This window comes from Harpia harpyja, chromosome 15 (genome assembly GCF_026419915.1).
Source record: "Harpia harpyja isolate bHarHar1 chromosome 15, bHarHar1 primary haplotype, whole genome shotgun sequence".
In the NCBI taxonomy this organism is placed as follows: domain Eukaryota; kingdom Metazoa; phylum Chordata; class Aves; order Accipitriformes; family Accipitridae; genus Harpia; species Harpia harpyja.
This window is the reverse complement of record NC_068954.1, coordinates 2,605,423-2,627,649: the sequence shown is the minus strand read 5'-3', so window position 1 is coordinate 2,627,649 and position 22,227 is coordinate 2,605,423. Positions and strand designations below refer to the sequence as shown.

The following is a 22,227-nucleotide window of genomic DNA, read 5'->3' as shown; positions in this document are numbered from 1 at the left end:
CCTGATGTTTCCCTCTGCATTAAGATCAAGTATATCAGAACCATCCTGACATATTTTAGTTAATTTGCTCCTGAGAAATGTTCCATAATTTCTGCAGAAAACTTGCTTAGTGCTCAACCATTCCTAAAGTTCGAAAGTTTTTCCTAATACCTAACACCAATCTTCCTTGGTAACCCAAGAGTTATAGGGTTTTAGCACCTTGCTCATCCTTTCTTTGGTTTGGCTCAGTCTCCCAAGCAGGTAGTAGATATTTTACAGTTGAGAACAGTGAGTCACCAAAAGGTTCAATGACATCTGAGGGTCATAGGGACAGCAAAGCATAACTCTCAGCACTCCTCACCTCCCAGCAGGCTGCGAAACAAACCCGAGGCAGATGAGCAGCATTCCCGAGCCAACCGGTGGACATCATTATAGCGATGAGAAACTGATGTTCTGTTTCTAACAATGTACAAGCCTAATGGAAGAGGCCGAAAGACATTACTTCCTGCTCTGTTGTCAGCTTGAAAAGGGAGAAACGCAATGAATCCAAAACTTAAATCTCCTCCAAAGCCTTGTACAGGAAACTTAGATCCCCTATGGGGCCGGTATTAAGGTTCTGCTAGAAGACATAACTAAGAGTAATGGGATGAAATTAACTAAGAAAATTTCCTAACTGAATTTCAGGAGCTAATAGAGCTCTCATTTTCCCCAGGGAAGCCGTGGAAGCCCCAGCGCTCAGGAGAGCTGCAGTAATAGTGCTTTCACAATCGGAAGAATTTCTAATAACGCATGTCAGGACTGATATCGCTCAGGGCCAGAACCATGCACAGGGCTGCACTGGCCCAGCCTGCCACTGGCTCGCTGGGACCACTGCAGAAGGTGCTTCTTTCAGGAGGGTAGACGATGCTAAATCTTCTACAGCATAAGCGTGCAGCTGATGGAAATGCAACAGTGACTGGTTTCAGCATGGAGATGACCTTCCTCGCCAACTTGGGTCCACTTTAAAGGGGGAACAAGAATACAACCTGGTCAAATTAGGCGAAGACTTTGGCAGTGACGCCAGGGTTAATACACTGCTTCTCCGTGGCAAAAATCAAAGGACACCTCTCCCATGATGCCAGCACAACGGTCAGTGTGACCATGCTCTTAACCAAACCAGGAACTCATCCAACTCAAACCAAACAAAATCAGAACAAAACCAAGCAGATCAAAAAAACGCCATGGAAAATTTGTTATCTTTTTGTTAAACTTCCCCTTCCCTGTGCTCTCAGTTGGGCATTCCTGTCATTTGCCCTGGGCCAGTTCTGGCACACCCTCATTGCACGGCAAGCTGAACCAATTCAATAAAATGCAGGGGGAAATAAAAAGGATTTATTTTTTCTGAGCCGAGCTGAATTGGCTGATATTTCAATCAGACAAGAAACATATCTGGTATAATGCAGGATGGCAGGAGCAGGGAAACTGAGGAGGAGGAATTGAGAAGGGTGATGAGACAGGATAACACCTAACGATGAGATGGTGACAAATTGTTAATTGGGCTCAGCTATATCATGAAACTATACCCTCAGTATCTTGAGAAATCTAACCCCATTTTCTTATGAATAAAGTTGCCTTGGATCACAAAGCCAAGTGAAACACTGACTCCATTTTGCCATCTATGAAATGGGGATAATAGGCATTTATATCATCTAGACTTATTTAACCTAAATACTTCTTTACAAAAGGATGCTTCATGAGCACAGACAAGTGTTAAAATAAAAACACAGGCCCATAAAATCAAACCAAATAACCCTCAACCAGAAAGCAAAGTCCCTGCTCCCTAGACAAACTGAAATACTTTCAACTGATGAATTATTCATTTTGTTTAGAGCAGAATTTACAGTTATTTTAATTTAATCTTTAGATAAAACATATACTTAAAAAACAACACTCAACTCCCCCCCTCCCCCACCCCCCCATCTGTAACAGCACTTGACAAAAGTGCCTTAAAACGGGTATACAGTCATTGATTCTGCTGCCAATCTTAGATGTTTTTTTGCCTGAAAAAGAAGATAAACCTCAACTCCAACATACGATTAGAGGAGAAGCACAAATCACTTAAAAAAAAAAAAAAAAAAAAAAGATAGACAAGACAACACAGCTTCATTAAAAAACAGAAAACCCTAAGGGAATTTTCAACTTCGTAGTTCTAATGAGAGGGGTTGAAAAGAAGTAGTAAAGCAGAGGAAAGAAAAAAAAAAAATTATCTTTGGGACAAGACGTAACAAAAAAGAACACAAAACTGAACCAGAAATAGACTTTCAAGTTTAACCTCAGGTTTTCACAGAAAGGACTATTGTAGTCTTAGCTCTGTTCCCAAAGGAGGGTAAGCCACACGACAACATCACCACACACAAAACTCAGCATATTTCATGAGCAGGAGGCACAAGAAGAGAACAGGTCAAGGTTGATATCACTAGCACAGCAGCGAGAGGGAGCTTGCACTGCAGTTGTCTGAACCACACCTAGTCTGCAGTTAAATATAGAACTTTACTTTCTGGAACTATTGCTCCTCTTAACCTTCAGAGCATAAATATTCGGAGAGATATTTAAAAAAAATAGAAAGGAGAGGGGGAGAAAGAGACCTGAATCTATTGTCCGAAATCTAAGCCTAGCGACTAATAAACTACCCTGGGAGAATTTCCAAAAAAGCAGTAAAGACTGGAGAATTGAATTACAGAAACCACAAGCAGCATTCTGGAAATCCAGTATAAACCAATTAGTTTCTTTAATACACATACCCTGTATACAGACACTTATGTACATTAGACATTTAAGTATATGTGCTGGCCCTAACTTTAATCTTAATTATATCAGGTTGGCACCAATATAATAATTAATTCCACTGGAATTTTTGTTGATTTAAATCTTTTAAAAAAGAGAAACTAGCCCTTCAACCCTCACCCTTCTCATTCAGTTCATGGGCCGTATCCTGACCAGTGCTGTGCATTTTCAGTTGGAAAGCCTGCTGCTAGAAGCAAATCTCTCTAATTTTTGCAATTAAATTCAGATTCTTTCCTTGAAGTGCTCTCAGCTGGTTTGACACATCAACTTTTAGTGACTGCATTTCTTACCAACTGAGTCCAAGTCAAAAGCACATACCACAATTAACTGATAGAGCAGCCCAAGACTTTGATCCTCACCCAAAAAATGTTTATAGAGCTTCGCAGCAAAGTTTCAAAAGTTTATAGGAAGTAGTAGTTCTGCATTACCTACACAAGAGTTTCCATTAAGGTCTAGATGCAACCCTCTTATCTTCAGGCATTTAACTTAATCACCAAAGTTGGGTCTAACTGCAGAAGGCTCCTCTTTTGTAGCCAGAGAGGAAGGTGCATATAGCCCTCATGTGACTTGCATTAGTGGGACAGAATTGCCTTCTGGATCCGTATTTCTCATTGCTGAATAGCTAGAAGCCTAGATGAACAAGCACTTTGCTGAAGTTCCCAAACGCAAAGCTCAAAACTAGGTGCCTAAATCCCTGTGTGCACCAACAGCACATCAAGATGCTGCAGGACATACAAACGCAATGCAATGAAACTTGTGTTTAAGGAAAATAGTCCATTAAACTGAGGAAGATGCCTCCACTCACAGTCAAAACTTAATCCTTCAGACGTAAATGCAAATTCCAAATAAATGGCACCAGACCACATGCAATGCCAAACACCATTTTAGGGGGCCAAATGCTTATTCCTGACCCTATGGCATCAAGTGAACCTGATCTGTTTGGGCCAGACAGCCAGGAGTCTGGTTACCTTCATCCTGGCTGCTGTTATGAGTCATATTACAGACAAGCCTGGAAGACTCCAGTGACTTGTAAGTGAAATTAGTTAGCTTCTTCCTAGGGCTCCCAAGAGAGTGGTTTTCTCCCACTCTTTCAAAACTTGTCATATAAAACAACTCATCCTTACAGCTCAACTAGGCCTATTAAAGTGTAACAGTTAACCATATTCCCAACTTGCTTTATGGTGTAGTTTCACTGTCATACAAAGCTTTTACTACGGCTCGAGTTAACTGTGTTCTTGCCTCAAGTAAAACTCCTCAGCCATGCTTTCCGGTACCCACACACAAGGCTCTGAAATTCAGTGCTCGCGGTGACCTAGCAAGGGCTTTGCAAATTAATATTAGAGGCAGCGTGAAGGCAATGTTGCAGAAGTCTCCATTAAACAGCAGAATAAGAAGAAAAGCCCAGCAGCAAAGACCTTACAGAGCACAAGACACAGTGAACAAAACCAAGAATAACAAAGAAGAAGAAATAGGGTAATGAAAAATTAGATCAAGTGATTATGTATCTGCATACACAACTGGATGATTTCCAGTGTCAGCACCAACTTGCCTCTTTCCATATACAGAACCAAATCTCACACCTTTCTAATGGACACATACCAAACCATTACAGGTTGTCTGACTTCTTGAGAGTGTCACAGCAGATACTGGCTTTAGGAGAGATCTGAAGGAGGAGAGGGTAGAGCTTCCTTGCTTAGCTTTCTCTTTCTGCTCTGTGTTTTCACAGCACCTAGCACAAAGGAGTCTAAGGCACTATCATGATTCAAACAGCAAATAATAGTAGTTATCACACTTTAGGTCAGACAGAAACCAAGAAGGAAAACACCCATGCCCAAAGAGCTCTAATTCTACTTCAGAGTAACTAAGTATTTCACACACAAGAGGGTTAATAAGGAGATGGTACTGTCCTGAAGGTACACAGAGCTGTAACGTTTCTGTCATTCCACACACTGCAATCAGGACAGCCATACAAGCATTTTAAAGTGCTAAAGATCCTATACTGCACATTGCACTGCCTGTGCAGAGGGGGACCCTAGAAAAACCCAGTCCCCTGTAGTAGCATATTTCAGGTTTTTGCATTAGTTGGGTCTTGCAAAGCAGAACAAATTTCAAACATTTACATTATTTCCTTTGGGGAAACATTCAGCCAAAGCTGAAAACATCAGTGCAGTGCCAGGACAGGATAGGGAAATAAACACTTAGTTACTGGTCTGAGCCCTGCAAAGACCCCGTGATGGCCTGTGGCCACGTGGAAGTATGTCCATCTTGTGTGTAAAACAGCTTGGGTCCCTGAGGGAGCTCAGTATTTTGGTCTTAGCTTAGGCAAAAGGAGACACTCTCCTGCTCCTAGTCAGTTCCAAAGACCCTTGTGCAAGCAAGAGGAAAAAGAAGCATTACAGAAAGGGCAAAAGCACATCCTAAAAATCTGCTGGCCAAGGACTCAATGGAGCTGCAAGCCAGAGAGAAGTGTAGTGTGCACAGAGTCATCTGGTGCTTTCATGGAAAGGAGGTTCCTCATGCTCTCAGAGGGAAGAAAACTCCTCCCAGCCATTTAGCCCTTAACAGAAATAAGCATTCATCCCTAAACTACATTTGAGTTCACTAGCCCTTTTCTGTTATACGGTATTATCCACAAAAGAGACATTACTGTAAGCAGAGGGAAAGGCAAAGCACATAGGCAGCCAGGAGACCAGGCTCAGAGAGTGCTTCGTCTCTGCAGGACTGAAGAGCTGGGAGCTCTAATGATCACCTGCCACTCTGCATATGTATTTGAAAGATCCACTTTGCTCTGTACTGTTCCCAGCTCATGTAAAAGGGTTGTAAGAGCCTTTTTGGACAAGGAATCTACTGCTTGTTAGGTAAAGTTCTGCATCCTGAACAATTATAGCACTGCCAAAATGCCAGTATCAACTATAAAATAACATGATACAAATGAGTAAATAAACCAGTAAATTGGGAAAGGAGAAACGTAGAATGTAAAGAGTGTGCAGACCCCCACCAAGACAGAGCCTGGATTAGGCTACATGGAAAGCTTTCTGCAAAAGCAAAGGAAGAGCTGAACACCAATAATCTCAGACAAGATGTCTTAGGGGCTACAAAAAATGAGATATTGTCCAGAGCAGTGTAACAACTTTTTAAACAACAGAAGGGGTGAAATAGCATCTCCTACTCTATCGTTTAGAATCAAATGATTACACTGTTATTAACTTGCATGATGCTAAAGCACATCCATGAAAAATGAAGCTGGTGTTCACCAGAGCAGGAAAACGGATACTTGTATTAGCTTTAAAATGCCCATCTCCAAAACCCCAAAGTCACATACCTTTCCATAACAGCCAGGCACTCCTTTCTCCATGTGAACCGACTGCCTCGCCGTAGTCTGAAGGTCCCAGAGGTAGCTGTGACTGGGGGAGGCGTCTGTCTCCATTCTGGCTCTTCTATTGGGATAGGAGCGGGTCTCATGCTTAACGTAGCCCCTAAGAATAATAAATACTGTGTTTCCTAGTGGATTAAAAATCATGCCCATTTTCACACTCCTGCTCATGAAAAAAAGACAAGACAGATGATGAAACCATTCAAACTAAAAAAGTAAAGCATCATCAAACAAAGACACCTTAAAGATACACAAAGCCAGCTAGAGTTCCCATTCCCAACCTCCAAGCCAGAGAGGTATCAGGTGACCATGGAAATCTAAGGGAGACATGACTGAGCTGACAGCCACTTAGGAAAAGTTGTCCTGTCTTCATCAAGAGGAAAAACGTCTTACAGAAAGGGTGAGCTATGCCCCAGCTGAGATTTATTTAGGTTGCACTGCTACCTCTTCTGCCTTAAAATGGGAAATAGCAGGTTTCTATTTAATTGTACAGCAGTCTCAGGAAGCAAGATGTAAATCTATACCAAAGGTATTTCAATGTGTCTGAAGAGCTGAGTAAACACAAAGTAGCTCCACCGATAGAAACACACCCTGTGACCTGTGCAAACACGGGCTCCTGAGTGCCAGGTTGCCTGAAAAAGTCACTGAATGCAGATTAACATCACACCTTTCCTCTTCTGTCCCCCTTCTATGGATATATTTCTCCTTTCAAGAAGCCTGAGCTGGAAAGCATCAAGCAAGAGACAGGACTTGGCAAAATGCCTTCAGGAAAGGCCCTTTGAAACTTACCCCTGATTCTTTTCACAACAGCCTCTCAGTTAATAAATCAAGACACACTGGGAGACTGATCTTTCATACATCCCTTGGTGAGGATGGGAACCTGGTATAGGACATTAGTACATAAAACAGGGTATGTTCTGAAGGACAGCTTTCTGCTCAGTGACTTCCCCTGGAGGGAAGAAATAGCTGTTCTTGTGTGCAAAAAATAAAAAAAGCCAGTTGTATCAAAAGATAAACCACGACCTATATCCCATATGCATACTGAGTTCAACTGGAATTCATGCACTGAACCAGCCTGGATAGATCCAAGAGAAGCAGGCAGCTCTGCTCACAAGAGGAATATAGTATTGGGCATACGTAAAAGCAGGGCTGAGACAGCAAATCCCTCTGGGTACACAGACTTGCTCAGAACAGTTAGGATTTAATCATAAAAATATACTGTGTTAGTGAAACAACACTGCTTGTTTTATTTAAAACAAGGTAAAAGGGTTAAGGGAACTTAGAGTTTAACCAATAAACAAATTCCTACAGTCAAAAAGCAAGAAATTAGCTATTTATGCATTTGGCTGTGTTCCTTTCCAGAAATGCACAATAAGTATTTTCCTTACTGCCAGGGGCTTGCATCTGTGTTAGGTAGTGGAGCCCAAAATAATTTAAAAATTTTACCCAGGAGAAGTCTATAGGAAGTGAAGCCCACAATCTCTGCCTTGCATGCACAATGGATGATGAGTCTTACTAATTCCCAGCTAACGAGCCTACACAGATTACTTAAGTTTTATTGACATATGAAATATTTCCTATATTGACAATTTATTGGGAGGCCATTTCAAGGCAAGTTCCTTATCTACTCTTTCTAGTACATGCAAAGTTTAGGAGTCCAGGTTAGTATCAAGTTGCTAGGCTTTAAATACTCTTCAGAAAATAAAAAAAAATTAAAAATCATTTAAAAAGAGGCAGGGGAAAATGGGACAAGAAATTAGCTTTCCCTGCAATGTCTTAGCAATATACCTTCCCTGCCTGAGGATTTCATGTCACAGGGAGAGTATAGGAATATCAGTGATGCCTAACATCAATGTAAGAGATGCAGAGATTTTTCAGACAAAAGTTGAAAAAAAATCTGCATTTAAAGCATAAATTTGCTTCTGCTACTGATATGTTCACTTACTGAATATAAGATGCTTTTTTTGTTTTAGTAGCCCTGCTAGATCAATTCACCTATTTCTCTTTTCTATGGGATAACATCAATGTCAGCAGCAGATAAGAGAGAAGTATGCTGAGAATTACAAGCAAGTACCCACCACTGTTTTTGCATACACATAAAGACGGAAGCATCTGAATGCCTACAGAGGCCCAAAATGCGCTTGGATCTATGAGCATCAGAAGTGGTGGACGTACGCACTGCTGCCACATTTGATAAGGTAACTATGGACCTTTTCTTCATCCCCCTCAATTAAGTGAGCACTTGGGGATCCTGTTTATTCTGCTATTCCAATGCTTCACTGCAATATTCTCGCCACCCAGCTCCACTTCTTTACAACTTAATAAGTTACATCCTAGTTACTAGGTCAGGTTCTTTTTCCAAACCCCGGAGCTTTTAAGAAGTGAAACCTCTCTTGAGCAGAATGAGCAGAGCGAATGCAGTATGAGATTTTCATCTTAGTATATGCATCAAAAAGCAAGACTTCTATAAGGGGTAGAGAGGTGAACCATCTGGGAAGAACTCCTTTCACAGAGAAAAATGAAAAATGACATCTCTCACTACCTGCCAGTGCCGAGTACCTTTTGCAACTATATAGAATTTTCTTTGTGCAAGCTAGCATTTTCTCAAATGTGGGTATGACTTCGGCGATGCTGCAGGTGGGTCTTGGGGAGAGAAGGAAAGAGCAGTGCTCTCCAACTGGAATGCAGCTCGCTCTCTGTACGCAAAATTCCTCACAGCAAAGGCCTGCCTTCTCTCAGCACATCCCAGACACTATCCTAAAGAAAGAGCATTGCTCTTAAAAGCATCACGTGCAATTGCTGATCCGCATCACATGTCTCTGAGAGGCCCTGCCATACAGGGGCGATGCGCAGAATGGTTGGAGCAAGCCTCAGGCCACGTCCCAGCTCCATGAAACCATTTAGTAGCAAGCCTTTGCAGCAAGTACCTATCATATATTATACTGATAAGAACAGATGTCACACTTTATTTTTAGCCAGACTGACCTGAGATCACATGATAAACACCCTTCAGTTACTACTGAGCTAGGCTAGATTTGAATCAGCAGCCTGCACAGCAAAAGGTTCCCTACAGAGCTCATTGCTTGGATAGAAAGGATCAGAGCAGGGACTATTTTCTCTGCGGCTCTGTAAGATAGTAAATCACCAACAACACGTTTCCAGTGCAAATCTCGTGGGATATCCAGCCCCTGATTTCTATTTTTTTTTTTTTTTGTAGGCTTTTCTTTTATAGCTAAATAAGAACTGCTATGGGAATAACACAAGAGATGCTATATCTTGATAATAACTACCTTTCTTTTTCCCTTTTGTTCAAGGAGGAAGAGCACATGGTTTTCTCCAAGGTGACCACAGCTGCCTTCCTATTACAGAAGACTGGCAGAAATTAATATCCAGCCTAAATGGAAGCAGTCTGTATCCATCTGTAACTTCAACACATCATTTCTAGGTGCTGGCTTCAGTTTGCAGTACACAGAGGCAAAAGACATGCTAAAGTTACTCCATAACAAACCTTCCACATTGCCCAAGACTTAGTGCCAGCCAAACTAATCGGGCTAACAACTACCAATGTAAAAAGAAGTATTTATTTATTTATTTAAAACCCATGGGCTCTGAAAAAATAGTCAGAACATTAAAGGACTCTATGCACTCATATACTGGCTTCTGAAACATATACTATTTATCTACTGCCAAATTGCTCTCAGTCTCCTACAAAACACAAGACATGTGGTGCCTGTCTGAAAAAAGCTCAATCTAAATGAAAAGCATCCCTATTAATTGGATTAAAGATCATTCAAACACTAGCATTTAGCATTGACTTCTTCCCTTCAACAAAAAACTGCCTTTCACCCTAATTGGAGGCTGTTTCCAGAAAAATTTACAATCACTAGTACACTGGAATTCACAGCATTGCTATTAATTCCGACATCACTCCTACCAGGAAAACGTTGATCAAGAGATTTTTGAGCAAGATTATTGCATACAGTAGGAAAAGGGGGGGTGGTGGTGTTTCTGATCCATGAGACTTAAGTCTCTTTTGCAATGTTCCAGTCTGCTGTTGTCTGAACACTCGCCACCAAAGATAGGAGAAATATAGAAAGTACCCATGCAAATAGGCAATCAAAACCAAGCGAACAACGAACAGCATATTCAAGAGGCCAAAGCAAGCTGGCAAATAACGAACATGATGGAATTGCTGAGTCTCTTCTGTATAGGAGCAACACCACCTAGTAACATCTCAACAGCAGCAACATCTCAAAACTGCCATAAGGCTGCACAACACAAAGTTCTTTGGTTAGCAGACGCAGGACTGCTTGTGGATGATTTAAAGTGGTATATAGCACCATTATACCTTTGAAAAAAGAAAAATAAAATCTCTTTTGATGTATTTATAAGTCATCTTTTGTCCCCCATATTATTAGAAACTCCTGGCTGGGTGCAGTATATAAGCATAGTAAAAGACAGACCCTGCTATGAGGACCTTACAGGCAAGGCAGGCAAGTCATACACAGGAAAACAGTCTCATCTTTATCCTGGAGATGGGAAAGTGAAGTGCAAAGGTGAAGTAATTTGCTAAGAGTCATACAGAAAAACTGGCAGAGCCAAGGAAAGACTACAGGTCTGCTCAGTGATCTCCAGTCCTTTCCTCACAGAACAACTATTCTTTCTTTACAGTTCATAAATTGATTATATCTGGTGTCCCAGTCCTTCAAAACTGTTTCAGTTTTGAGCAAAAGTTTTCATTGCATTACTACACAAACAAATTCAGTCAGAAAATGGACTTACTCTGAAGATCAAATTTTCCAAAATAAGGAATTAAAGAAATGGGGGAACTAAGAGTTCCCAAAGACTTCACTTTGCCCATTGTTAACTCAAACGCGTAGGTGCTTCTGTGCAGAGACCTGACTCTATCACTCAAAGAAGGATTGAGATTTTATTCCCAGCAGCTGGAATTGGAAAAGATGGGATATATGAAAAGAGAAAGCCAAATGTCACTTTCTAGTAAGTAAGTGAATAGAAAAACCACATGCCAGTCATTTAATCTCTTAAATTCCTTCAAAGGAGGACAATCTTTTACACTCTACAGAGAGTGCAGTGACAGCATCACTTCTTTGTGAACATGGCAGGAGGCTCTACTGATTTCCTCATTTTCTGACTCTAAAGAAGGCAGCAAAACAGCCAGTCAAGTCTACTAATCACAGGATACTGTAAGTAGTATCCAAAACTTAGGCTCCAAATTGGTTTTAGAACATTAATTTAAATCCAGGATGCTCTGGAGAAGGTTGGTAACTCCCTTAATACACTGTATACACTTGCACATATGCATGTTAATTATCTCTTATCTAGCCACTCTGACCTGCAATATAGTAGATGGCAATAATTCAAAGCAGTGGATTATCCTACAATAAACAACACAACCATTTTCCTCAAGCAGACTTTTCCAACAGCTATGGGAAAACTGAGGGTTCCCCCCTTTACCTCAGACTCTAAAAAGAAACCAAATGTTACTTGGTCCTAAAGGGAACTTAAGTGCATCCAAATAGTCCCTTGGCATACGCAGAGAAGCCATCTTGCCTTTTACACTTCTTAAAAATACTGTATAAGATATCTTGTTTGAAAAAGGGTTAAACTCAAACAACCACTCTTCAAGAAATTTTTCCATGTGTATAAAGAAAAGTGAACAAGAACTCAGCAAGACAGTGCATCAGAAAAATAGAGGTTAACATAAGTTCATTTCAATTTAAGCCGTAACCTTCACAGTTGCAAGTCTTCCTTCCTTAGACACTTCTCAGGAGCAAAAGGACGAACAAGATGTGAGCTTGTGGATATGGGGAAAGAAAGGTTAAGAGGAAGAAGTAGATACTTCAGTGCTAAGTTTGACAGAATACTAGCACAGAATACTATTTCTTAAACAGCTCCAAACAATATTGGCAAGAAAAGATGCAAGGCTATAGGAAAGAGCCCTGCAACAGTTTTCATTGTTAGGAGAGGACTTCTGGGTTTTTTTCCAAAATACACCTTCAAAAAACCCTCTAGTTCTCTCCACTGTTTTGGAGGCAATACCTTCCATCAAAGGGAAATGGCTGAGAGTTACTTTGTAGAGTACAACTTGAGGTTTTCAAAGCAGCTGATGCTGAACGGTTGTATCCAGTAACTTTGCTGATCCTTAGTATCACAATTCCAGCCCCTGCAAAATCAAGTCTTCTTGGCAATCCCTGCAGCTTGCCAGCACCTCACAACCCTTGGCACTTTAATTCTTTAAAACAGTTTTCTAGATGCTTAACAGAAAGGACAGGCTTGGTTGTCACTTTGAACCCACCCAACTTTAAGCTAAAGTATTCTCAGGCCAACTGACAGCTGGAGCCTCTTGATTTTCGGCTTACACACAGAGCAGAAGTTTTGAGGATCTGTTTTCACTGGAATTTTTCTTAATAGAATTCTGGATATTGAAGCCAAGTTCACATAAGAGAGCCTGAATCTTAAATTCTTCAAAACAGTTACACAGTTAATTGAATCATGCCATTGTTTAAAGGAAATTAAACATAAATATTTTGATCTTTACAATAAAACCGCTAAAGGGAAAAATAACTGTGGTCAAACAAAATCTATGGAGAAGAACAATGCAAGGAAATTAATTCAACTGTGATTTTGAAGATTGCTGGTTAGTTAAAGATAATGAGAAGCTTTACTCCTCTTTTTATATTTAAGATCTGTTTTGAGATTTGGAGAAGCAGGTGGGATTTGAGAGACACATCTCCAGCTTATCACTGCAACTATCAACATCCTATCCATGAGCTTGAGATCCAACCCAAAACCCTCTGAAGTTATCCCAAAGTTCCTCTCTGCTGAACTGTGTGGGTTTTGCTGCAACTTCATATTATGCAGCCATTATTAATGTTTTCTATTTGTTCATACTGAAGAGCCTCAGCATTTATTTCATGTTAGCTGACTACAACTTCACTGACAGCTTCTGATTCCCAGAGTTAGCTAGCAGTGAGAGGACAGGGCAAGTAACCGTGACTGAGGAGCTGGACAGACAGCTATGGAGGAGTCGGCTCTAGATCATTTGCTGCAAAGCAAAGTGCAGATTTGTTCCTACCCTCCTAAAAAGTAAACTGGTCAGAGGGAATACCTCTACAATACATCAGACCAAGAAGTGAATGATCAGTGATAATAAAAAACAGTGACAAAAGGCTTCTTTTCCATAAATAAATCAGCAGGAGATGTTTAGGCTGTATTTGTTTACCAGGATTTGTCTTCTCAAGCTGGTACCATCTGTAAAATGCCCTTTTCTTTTGTTCACTCAGGTCCGACCCCTGCTGCAACAGCCAATGGGAGATCCGGCTCTGACTGATACCTGTAAAAATACAGAACAAAACAAAAAAAAGACAGAAAGAGGAAGAGAAAACTTGTTCTTTTTAAAACATTTTGAAGTGGTTTATATACTGATAAAAGGTGTTGTCTTACAAAGCCCAGGAACCAACAATGTTTCAATCACAGAAAAAGTAGAGAATTCAAGTTTCCCCACCCTGTCCCTAACTGCTTCAACTTCTCCCTGCTGTTATTTTGACCTTACTGAAGGTACATCCTGCAACCAGCATAATCAACCTACAAGCCAAGAGGGTACAAACTGGGAAGCCAAATCTATCACTGACTTGAACTGCCCACAACTTCCCCGATTCTTAGATTTCTTCACCTGTGAAATGGGAACAAGTCCCCTACCCACTTTTATATATACATATAGAAATGATAGTTAGGAGATCATTATCATTCAATGCTTGAGTCAGAAGGGAGATAAACAAAGAAACAGTTTATATGATATAGATTGAATCAGCCCAGAAATGGAGCAAGCCAACTATCAGCAGCTATAACAACGGCTAGAAAACAAAACAGGAAGGGCAGCTGTCTGTCAGCAAAGCAGGATTCAAGCTCTAGGTATCCAGGCAAGATTAGGGACAAAAAGTTCCAGAGTTTTTAAAGCAAGACTTCTAAGAAAACAGTAAAAGGGGAAAACCCCCTAGAAGTTAATAAAGCTATTTCCAAAGCATGACATTGAATGAAGAATCGATGCAGAAAGGGAAAAGAAGTGATTAGGAGAGGAACCAAATAAAGGAAGAGGTTTAAAAGTGCACTAGGAGATGAACTGTAGGTTCATTTGAAAACATAAAAAAATATATAGTTTGCTGAGTAACTGAAGCAGTACTTCAGGTAGGACTCCCTGTGCTTTCCACAAGGCTCTTCAGCTATCAGAAAGGGTTAACATCATCTAAAGTCTCCTGAGAACTAAAGTTTTAGGAGATGCTCCAAGTAACAATCTACTGCTGAACACCACCTGTGCCACCACCTGCTTGGTGGTAATACTGAGGCAGGTAGAAGGCTGGTTTTCACACAGAAACCAAACTACCTCTCCCCTCTTGAGATGCATCAACGTTTTATAAGATCTCATAATCGTATTTAACTCACGAAAAACAACTCCCTGTAGTTTTACCACTTCTAATACAGGGGTTTTACTATGCTTTTTTTTTTTTTTCATTGAACACTGAAGCTAGTTACTTTAGAATGATTCGACTTGACTCTCAGGTATCATATTCAGGTGGGTTTACTCCAACTGGATTTTTAAAATCACAGGGTTTATGCTCTTAACTGTTACTCCTTACAGAGAATTCCAAAGCCTATGAAGTTTTAATTGTCCTGGGGAAAAGGGATAGGTGTGTTTTGTTTCAAGTACAGAAGGTTACTGCTATTCAACAGAGCTTTGCCCACACAACATACCCTGGTTTGGTTTTGTTTCCTGTACATCTATTGATCTTCTTAACGCCTGCTCCCAGAGACTGCCTTTGCTCCACAACTGAAAGAGTTCAGAAACAGCTGGGGCAGTCAAGAGTTGACTACCCCCAGGGCCCACACTGGGAAATATAACTGAGTTTATACTACTAAGGAAGTGGAATTATTCAACCAAACACACATCTTAGATTCTGCCAAGTTTACATGAAGTAACTGTGGAAGCATCCAAGTTAATACGAAGTCAATCTAAGTTGATAAAACTCTCTGGCCCCAAACAAGGCTTCAGTCTAGTTGAAATCAGGCAATCTAGAGGCCTTGATCACCAGTGAAAAGACCAAGTTTTGAAAATTTGCAGTTCTTCATCTACCATTATGATTTATAAAAGCCATTTCTTTAACACAGTGCTGTGGGACACAAATGTTTGTGTCTTACTGCTTTTGGCTGCATGGCTCCTATTAATCAATGGGTAACAGCACCATTAATTTACTTGTTTACTACAGTCCACTTACACTTATTGCAGTGAATTAGTGTTTGTTGAGTGTTTGGATAACACCGTAAGATAAAAATGCAAAGCATTATTAGATAAAAATTATAAATAAAGATTAAGTATCTTCAGCAAGAGTCGTAGAGCGGAAAATGCAGAAAATCCAAATTCTGCTCAAGAGGCTGCCTGATACTGTCATAAAGTGGTACAGATGTTAGCCACTTCAGACAATGTGCTCAAAACAAAGCAAAGGAATGGGAGCCAAAAGATTCAAGCTGTGTATTGCCATGTCCATGTTTGACTCATTTTGAGTCCTCACAGTTTATAAGTCGCTTCAGCAAAATGGAGCTTTGTAAAGGACACTGAGATGTACAGATTTAACAAATGCACTATAAATTCTCAGTACGTTATTACTTGACTACAGTATCTCATGAACGACACTGCAGTCCATAGCATTTTTTTGCATTAGCAAAAAGCCCACAGCCCATTTTGCTCTTTGGCTAGCAGACTTCTATAGCAATGCTGCAAACCCAGATAACACGTCAGATATGGCTTAGGCAGCTGATCTAGGTTTTGGTCATAGGAATGTAGTGGATGACCTCTAAAAGACCCTTTTAAGTTCCATTTCCTATCATTCTTTGCTGTGTTTTATTATTCTCTTTCCTTGTTTCAGAGATCTGTAATGACAGCTAAGCTTCTTGAAGGTTTCCTCTACCTATACCTATACCACTTTTTAAGATATAAAATATCTTTCATCTGTACCTCAGCTCGGTTTAGAGGCCCCAAAACTGTATATTCCAACAGCGTGTCTGATTCAAGGTCACATGCAAAGTCCATAGCAGAACTGATGCAAGATCTCCTAGATCCCAGTACAATGTCTTAATTACAAACCCATCCTCTACTCCTTTCAGTAAAAAAAACCCAAACCCCCAAATTGTCATGTCAGAGTTTCTTGCATCTCAAGTGGGTTTTACATAGGGACAATGACTAGTACTACCACCAGCACCATCCTGTCACATTGCCTGTAATCATGCTACTTTAGGAAATTGCACTGGCAGGAAAAAGAAATCATCCTGCTGCCAGAAGCAGATTAATGAAGTAAGTTCTCTGGAGTACTGAAAATCCAGCTGTCTTGAGGAAATTCACTCTCAAACTGAACCACAGACCTCAAGGAAGACTGCCATCCTCTGGGTTCAGCATCAGCAGGGACACAAACACATTGTAATGAGCACAACTACTTTTCTCACAGAAAATACTGAAGAAAGAAGTGGTAATCACAAAGGATTATAGCAATTCAAATGTTGACTTCTTGTGTCACACGTCACTCCTTCCCATAGCAGGTTACACTTCCTAATTATAAACAAAATGGAGATGACAGTACATACATGCTCTTCTGACCAGCCCCATTCTCTCCTACATAAATCATTTGGGGGAAAAGTTTCCCTTTCAAATACATAAAAGAAACGGCAAAATGCATCTTCAAGAGAAGGCAACTGGTATCTGCAGTACAAATCTGCTCATATCCCTCAAAACTGCTATTCATCAAGTCTCTGGTAACTGGTTTTCACCTTCACAGATTTGTTCAGCGACTCTACTTTGCATTTCTTTAATGTTTCTTTCAGGAGAGATTTTTAGAAGCACCTGGAATACGTCAGATTTGGAGAAGAAAGTGACTGTGTTTTAATTCTTCAGTTTGTAAGCAAAGTCCTAGATTCATATAAAACATGCTTGCAAAGGACATCTATCAATTTAGGAGATTAGCAAAGCTTGTTTACAGAAAACCTGCAAAGATCAAAATCATAGAAAAACAAATCTTTGCCTGTGTTGTCATGAGTATAAAAAAATTTAAAAAAAGGAAAATGTCTTTCAAAATCCAACTTCTTGCCATTTCAGATGATCAGTAATTCAGTAATTTTCTGAGTTCTCTTCACAATGGAACTAGTTAAGTTTCCCTTTGTTTGTACTTGCATTTGCTCAGCATCCCTGTGTGTAGGTTCCAAACCTTAAGGGATTTTATTTATGTTACACCAGTGCTTCAAGGCTGCCCTCCACTGCGCTAGATGCTGTGTGTGTTTAGCATAATATAAAGCTAAGTCCTGAAGATCTCCTATCAATTAAGACAGAGACAGTAGGACAGGGCTCAACTGTACAAGCAGAGTAATTGGGAAGGTTAGCAGAACTGCACACTGGAAAGCTCTATATGCTATGTATGTAAAAAAAAAATTACCTCTGCATTTTATTGTTGTCGATTTTTTTTTTTAATGGTCGTTTGGTTTTTATGGTACTAGCCTAAGAATTGAGAAATCTGAATTCAAATTCCTGCTCTGCAACAGACTGCTTCCACTGTGACCTCAGGAAAGTAAGGGGTTTTTTGTTCCTTCACCCCCTATCTGTAAAAAATGGAAAAGGTACTATTTCCAAACCTCGCAGAGGCATCATCCATCAAAGCATTTAGCCAGGCTGCAAAGAGCTCATCTATGTATACTCCTCCCTCTCTCCTTTACTGTAGTACATAACAGAAATACATTAGTTTCTGAAAACATTTCCCCTGCCCTCCATCTACATTTGGAAGCTAGAAGACAGCATCTCTTAATAAGTTTACATTTATCTCTTTAGCCTTTGCCTTCTGACCATAACTTACTTGGTACCCAGATACAATTCTGGTGGCAATTAAAGCAAATTGCAGCACACGACTTCAAATTATTGTTGATAAAAATTTGGCTTCTCACCTGCCACATGTAGGGATAAATACCTACCCCCGAGTAAGCTGCAGCTATGTTAAAAGGAGCTTCAAATAACAAGATAGGAAATTCAGCAGGAACTATTATTAGCTCCTGTTTATACTGTCATTTTTCTTATCAGTAGGAGATTATTTATAAAGAGCCCAACCCAAGTGCTTCTTGTTTATCTTATTACAGACACTATTAAAAAAGTTTCTATAAAAAGCAGCCCCTGTATTTAGGACCAGCACTAATAAGTGTTATGCTAGGTTTTTGCTTCTTATCAATCATTTCTTTATTTTCAAGTCAACATTTAATACTCTGTTACTATTTTCCAATCTGCCATCTTCTCTTGGTACACACGGCAGCCCTGTAGAATGTCTTCCAGGTTTAATTTTCCCTGTCAGATTCATTATCTAAATAACTTCAAGTTTCTAGTCATTTTATAAAGACTAAGAGAGCCTAAAAAATTGTTCTACTGCAACAGCTGACTTTAACCTTCAGCTCCATGTTCCTCTCTCATGTATCCTCCCTCTCCATCACTTCCTATCCCCTTGCGCTGCAGCACAGGAAAAACAGAAGGAAAAGCCATTTACTGTTGCAGAGTCTGTAAATACAAGGCTGCTCCATGTGCTTTGTAGGACAGTGGCGGATGTAGGAATGTGTGTTCTATAAATGCACTGCACTATTAGAATTGAGAAAAAGGAGAAAGACATTTTTTAATTAAATGCTAAGTGGCTTGAAGAATTAGCGAAATAAGGTAAAATGGAAGTTTCAAGGGGCAGAAGTTGCCGTAGAGGTTCGTGCATCAAGGACAGAACACAACAAGATACAGAATGGGGACAAATACGGTTATAAGCACAGAGGAAACATTATACTCTCTCATGAACTAATCCAAGACCTGCAGTTTGAAGACATGCAAATACATTGTTTTAGCTAAAGTCCATCACTTATATATCCAACTTGGCCACCTTCAAACCCAGCCATAATTAGGAGGAACCAAAGTTTTAGGTTCCTAGCTAAAGGTCTAATATCACTGTTCAGATGCACTATTACTCCTTTCCCCTCTTCACGCCATCCTCCCCTCCCATTACATACACACACACACACAATTTTTTACAGTAGTAAAGAAATTAATAGAGATTGAAAGGAGAAAGTTGACAGCATGGGTAGGCAAGCCAAAAAACTCTCCTTCTGGACAGAGCCAGCCATAAATTTTTTGTTTCTTTCTTGCCTCTCGTCCCAGGGCAGAAGAGATGAACCCTAAAAGCTGAGGCCACGCTATTCTGCAGTTATCTCAAGTATTAAACAAATGACTTCCCAGCTGATGCAGGGTGGTAGCCAGTGGATGGGCAAGTCAAATATGCCCAACATCTGCCCTACTGCCTCCAGAAACAGCTTGCTATGTTTGTACTACAACGAAAGGTGATGGAGTCTGTAAGCACACCAGCCTCTGTGGGCTGCTGATCTGTTCTTGCAGAATTGCCCCGTTTCATGCTCTTTCACAGCCTCTTCATTGGCCAGAATAGGCTGCCACCCTGATGTGCAAAAAAATAAAGAGGACCCTGAGACAAGGATCACTGGAGGCTGAACAGTATTTTGGAAAGGTATCATTTCACTCTTATGATCCTCCTCTATGCCATTTGCTACTAAACACTCTTTGGATTTTATTAATCTATTTTACCTCTTGTTTACTGAATTATTTACAGAACAGCTTTATCAGTAAGACTAAGTCTGTAAATGCTGAGATGATACTGTTTGGGATCATACATTCTGCAAAGCATTACCTCTGTCTATACAAACTGCTTTTTTAACGAACCAAAAGTGATTTCCAGGCCTTCCTTGAGAGCCTGGTTCACTGCTGAATGGGAAGGGATGCTGGATACATCTGAAGAATACACAAGTCAGCTAGCACTCATCAGGCCTAAGACAACTCTGGAAGTGAGAGCCCTAGGACACATGCTTTCTGCTCTGGATCTCTGTCCCGAGCTATTTTCAGTCACTCTTCACCATACCGTGCTTTTGAAAGGAAGCTGATGTTTTTCCCTGGTAGTGTTGAGCACACTCTTTAATCTGGTCCCTTCAAACATCTCTGAGATTTACTATGTCTTTCAGATAAGCCATAACTACATACTTAATAGTGGCACATAAGTACTATGCATCTGCTTACACAAGGCTATGGGTTATATTTAAAACGAATCAGCTCCTGTAGACCTTCCCACCAAGCATATGGAGCATAACACAGTTCAGCTGCAAAGGGTAGTGGAGGAAGAGACTGGTGCATCACAGTGTAGCACAAGCCTTACAGCTATCTCTGCTTGAGAAACTGCATCACGTGCAACGTATCACTGTCTTTTCTTATTTGAAAGGTCCACGAAAACACTACTGGGTGAGCTTCAAAAGAATGTAGCCATCTAGCCTTTAGATCTACCTGGTTTCCCATTGTTTTGGCTTGAAAACAAGGTAATAACACAGTGCCATTAGTTCAGTCTTCGTTCTGTCCCACTGACAGGCTCGAAAGAGGTATCTAGTAATATTTTCTCTGATCACTGTGTATGTTCTGGATTCCCTGCCATATTACGCAGGTAGGTTGAGTGGGATGGGTGTGAAACTTAGTCAACCGTTTATGAAGTGGATGTTGTCATTTACTTACAGGAGGAACAGCCTGGCAAACAATGAGAACTCCCAAAGGCTAAATGCCAACTTAATGACTTTAACAATTGAAATCCAAGCGAGTAGGTTGAGGATGGAAGGAGCAAAATGATCAGGTGTGAAGAGACCGGTGTTGACTTTCCTACAGTCTGCCTGCAGTGGTATCAAGACATGCACTGAGACACCTAGCTAATTATAATTAGATCAGCTCCTTTTAGTGATACAGACTCGGTCTTAGATTTGGTGTGGTGATTCTGATTCAACAGCCCTGCACGCAGTAGCACCACTGACCAAAAATGAAATGATGGCTTGTTTTGGGAAGACTCTTTTTCTGCAATTTTTTCCTCTTTGCATTATTTCTATTGAAGGGGAAGCTAGTTTGACTTGCTGGTAGATGTGAAGGGTGCTACACAGAGGTTAATTCAGAGATGGGTTATTCCAGGACTATATTCAGGCAAGGACTGCACAAAAGTAGTGGAGTGACCCACTAACTACCAAAACTTCAGAGTTCAGGTACAATTTAAGCAACTAGACTTAGCATTTAATTTTTTAAGTACTAGTGCTAACACCTGATAAGGCTAATAACATTCCTTAGAGTTACACAAAATGTTAATCTCATGATTTTACAGATGGAATTGAAACCAGGGAAGGACAAGTAATTTTGCTCAAGATCACAGAGAGGAGTGGAGACGTGGAAGGAATTCCTGGCTCCATGGCTCAAGCACCCGTTTCTGCCTGCCGACCTCAACTGCTAGAATGTCTGCAAATCCAGATCTCCCAGACAGATGGGTTCTTATGAGATTTCAAATACTGGAAATATCATAAAAGAACAACTTCCCTCCTGCTAGTTTGGCTTTCCTAGTCATCAAGGAACCTTAAAAACGATCTATTTCAAGACCTATATTCAAGCTTGAGTTAAAAAATGAGTGTTATAGGTATAACATGGGATTGAGCTATCTGTATTTTATCATCGAGTCTTCATCTGGATGCTGGAGCATGTCCAAAGAAGAAAAACGAAGCTGGTGAAGGGTCTAGACCACAAGTCTTATGAGGAGCGGCTGAGGGAACTGGGGTTGTTTAGCCTGGAGAAAAGGAGGCTGAGGGGAGACCTTATCGCTCTCTACAACTACCTGAAAGGAGGTTGTAGCCAGGTGGGGGTCAGTCTCTTCTCTCAGGTAGCAAGTGATAGGATGAGAAGAAATGGTCCCAAGTTGTGCCAGGGGAGGTTTAGATTGGATATTAGGAAAAATTTCTTCACAGAAAGGGTTGTCAAGCACTGGAACAGGCTGCCCAGGGAAGTGGTTGAGTCACCATCCCTGGAGGTGTTTAAAAAATGTGTAGACGTGGTGCTTAGGGACATGGTTTAGTGGTGGACTTCGCAGTGCTAGGTCAACGGTTGGACTTGATCATAAAGG

At 40.5% G+C, this 22,227-nt stretch overlaps 1 protein-coding gene across 13 annotated transcripts in view; it reads right to left on the bottom strand.

Moving 5' to 3' along the window:
- Positions 1–22,227, bottom strand: part of HMBOX1 (homeobox containing 1) — a 126,150-nt gene that overhangs the window by 39,777 nt on the left and 64,146 nt on the right. For all 13 annotated transcript variants that reach the window (XM_052809288.1, XM_052809292.1, XM_052809294.1 and 10 more), the window contains exons 5-6: positions 13,419–13,529; positions 6,125–6,278 (exon numbers count right to left, since the gene is read on the bottom strand). In XM_052809288.1, coding sequence (XP_052665248.1) covers positions 6,125–6,278; positions 13,419–13,529 — 265 coding nt within the window. The remainder of the gene's footprint in view (positions 1–6,124; positions 6,279–13,418; positions 13,530–22,227) is intronic.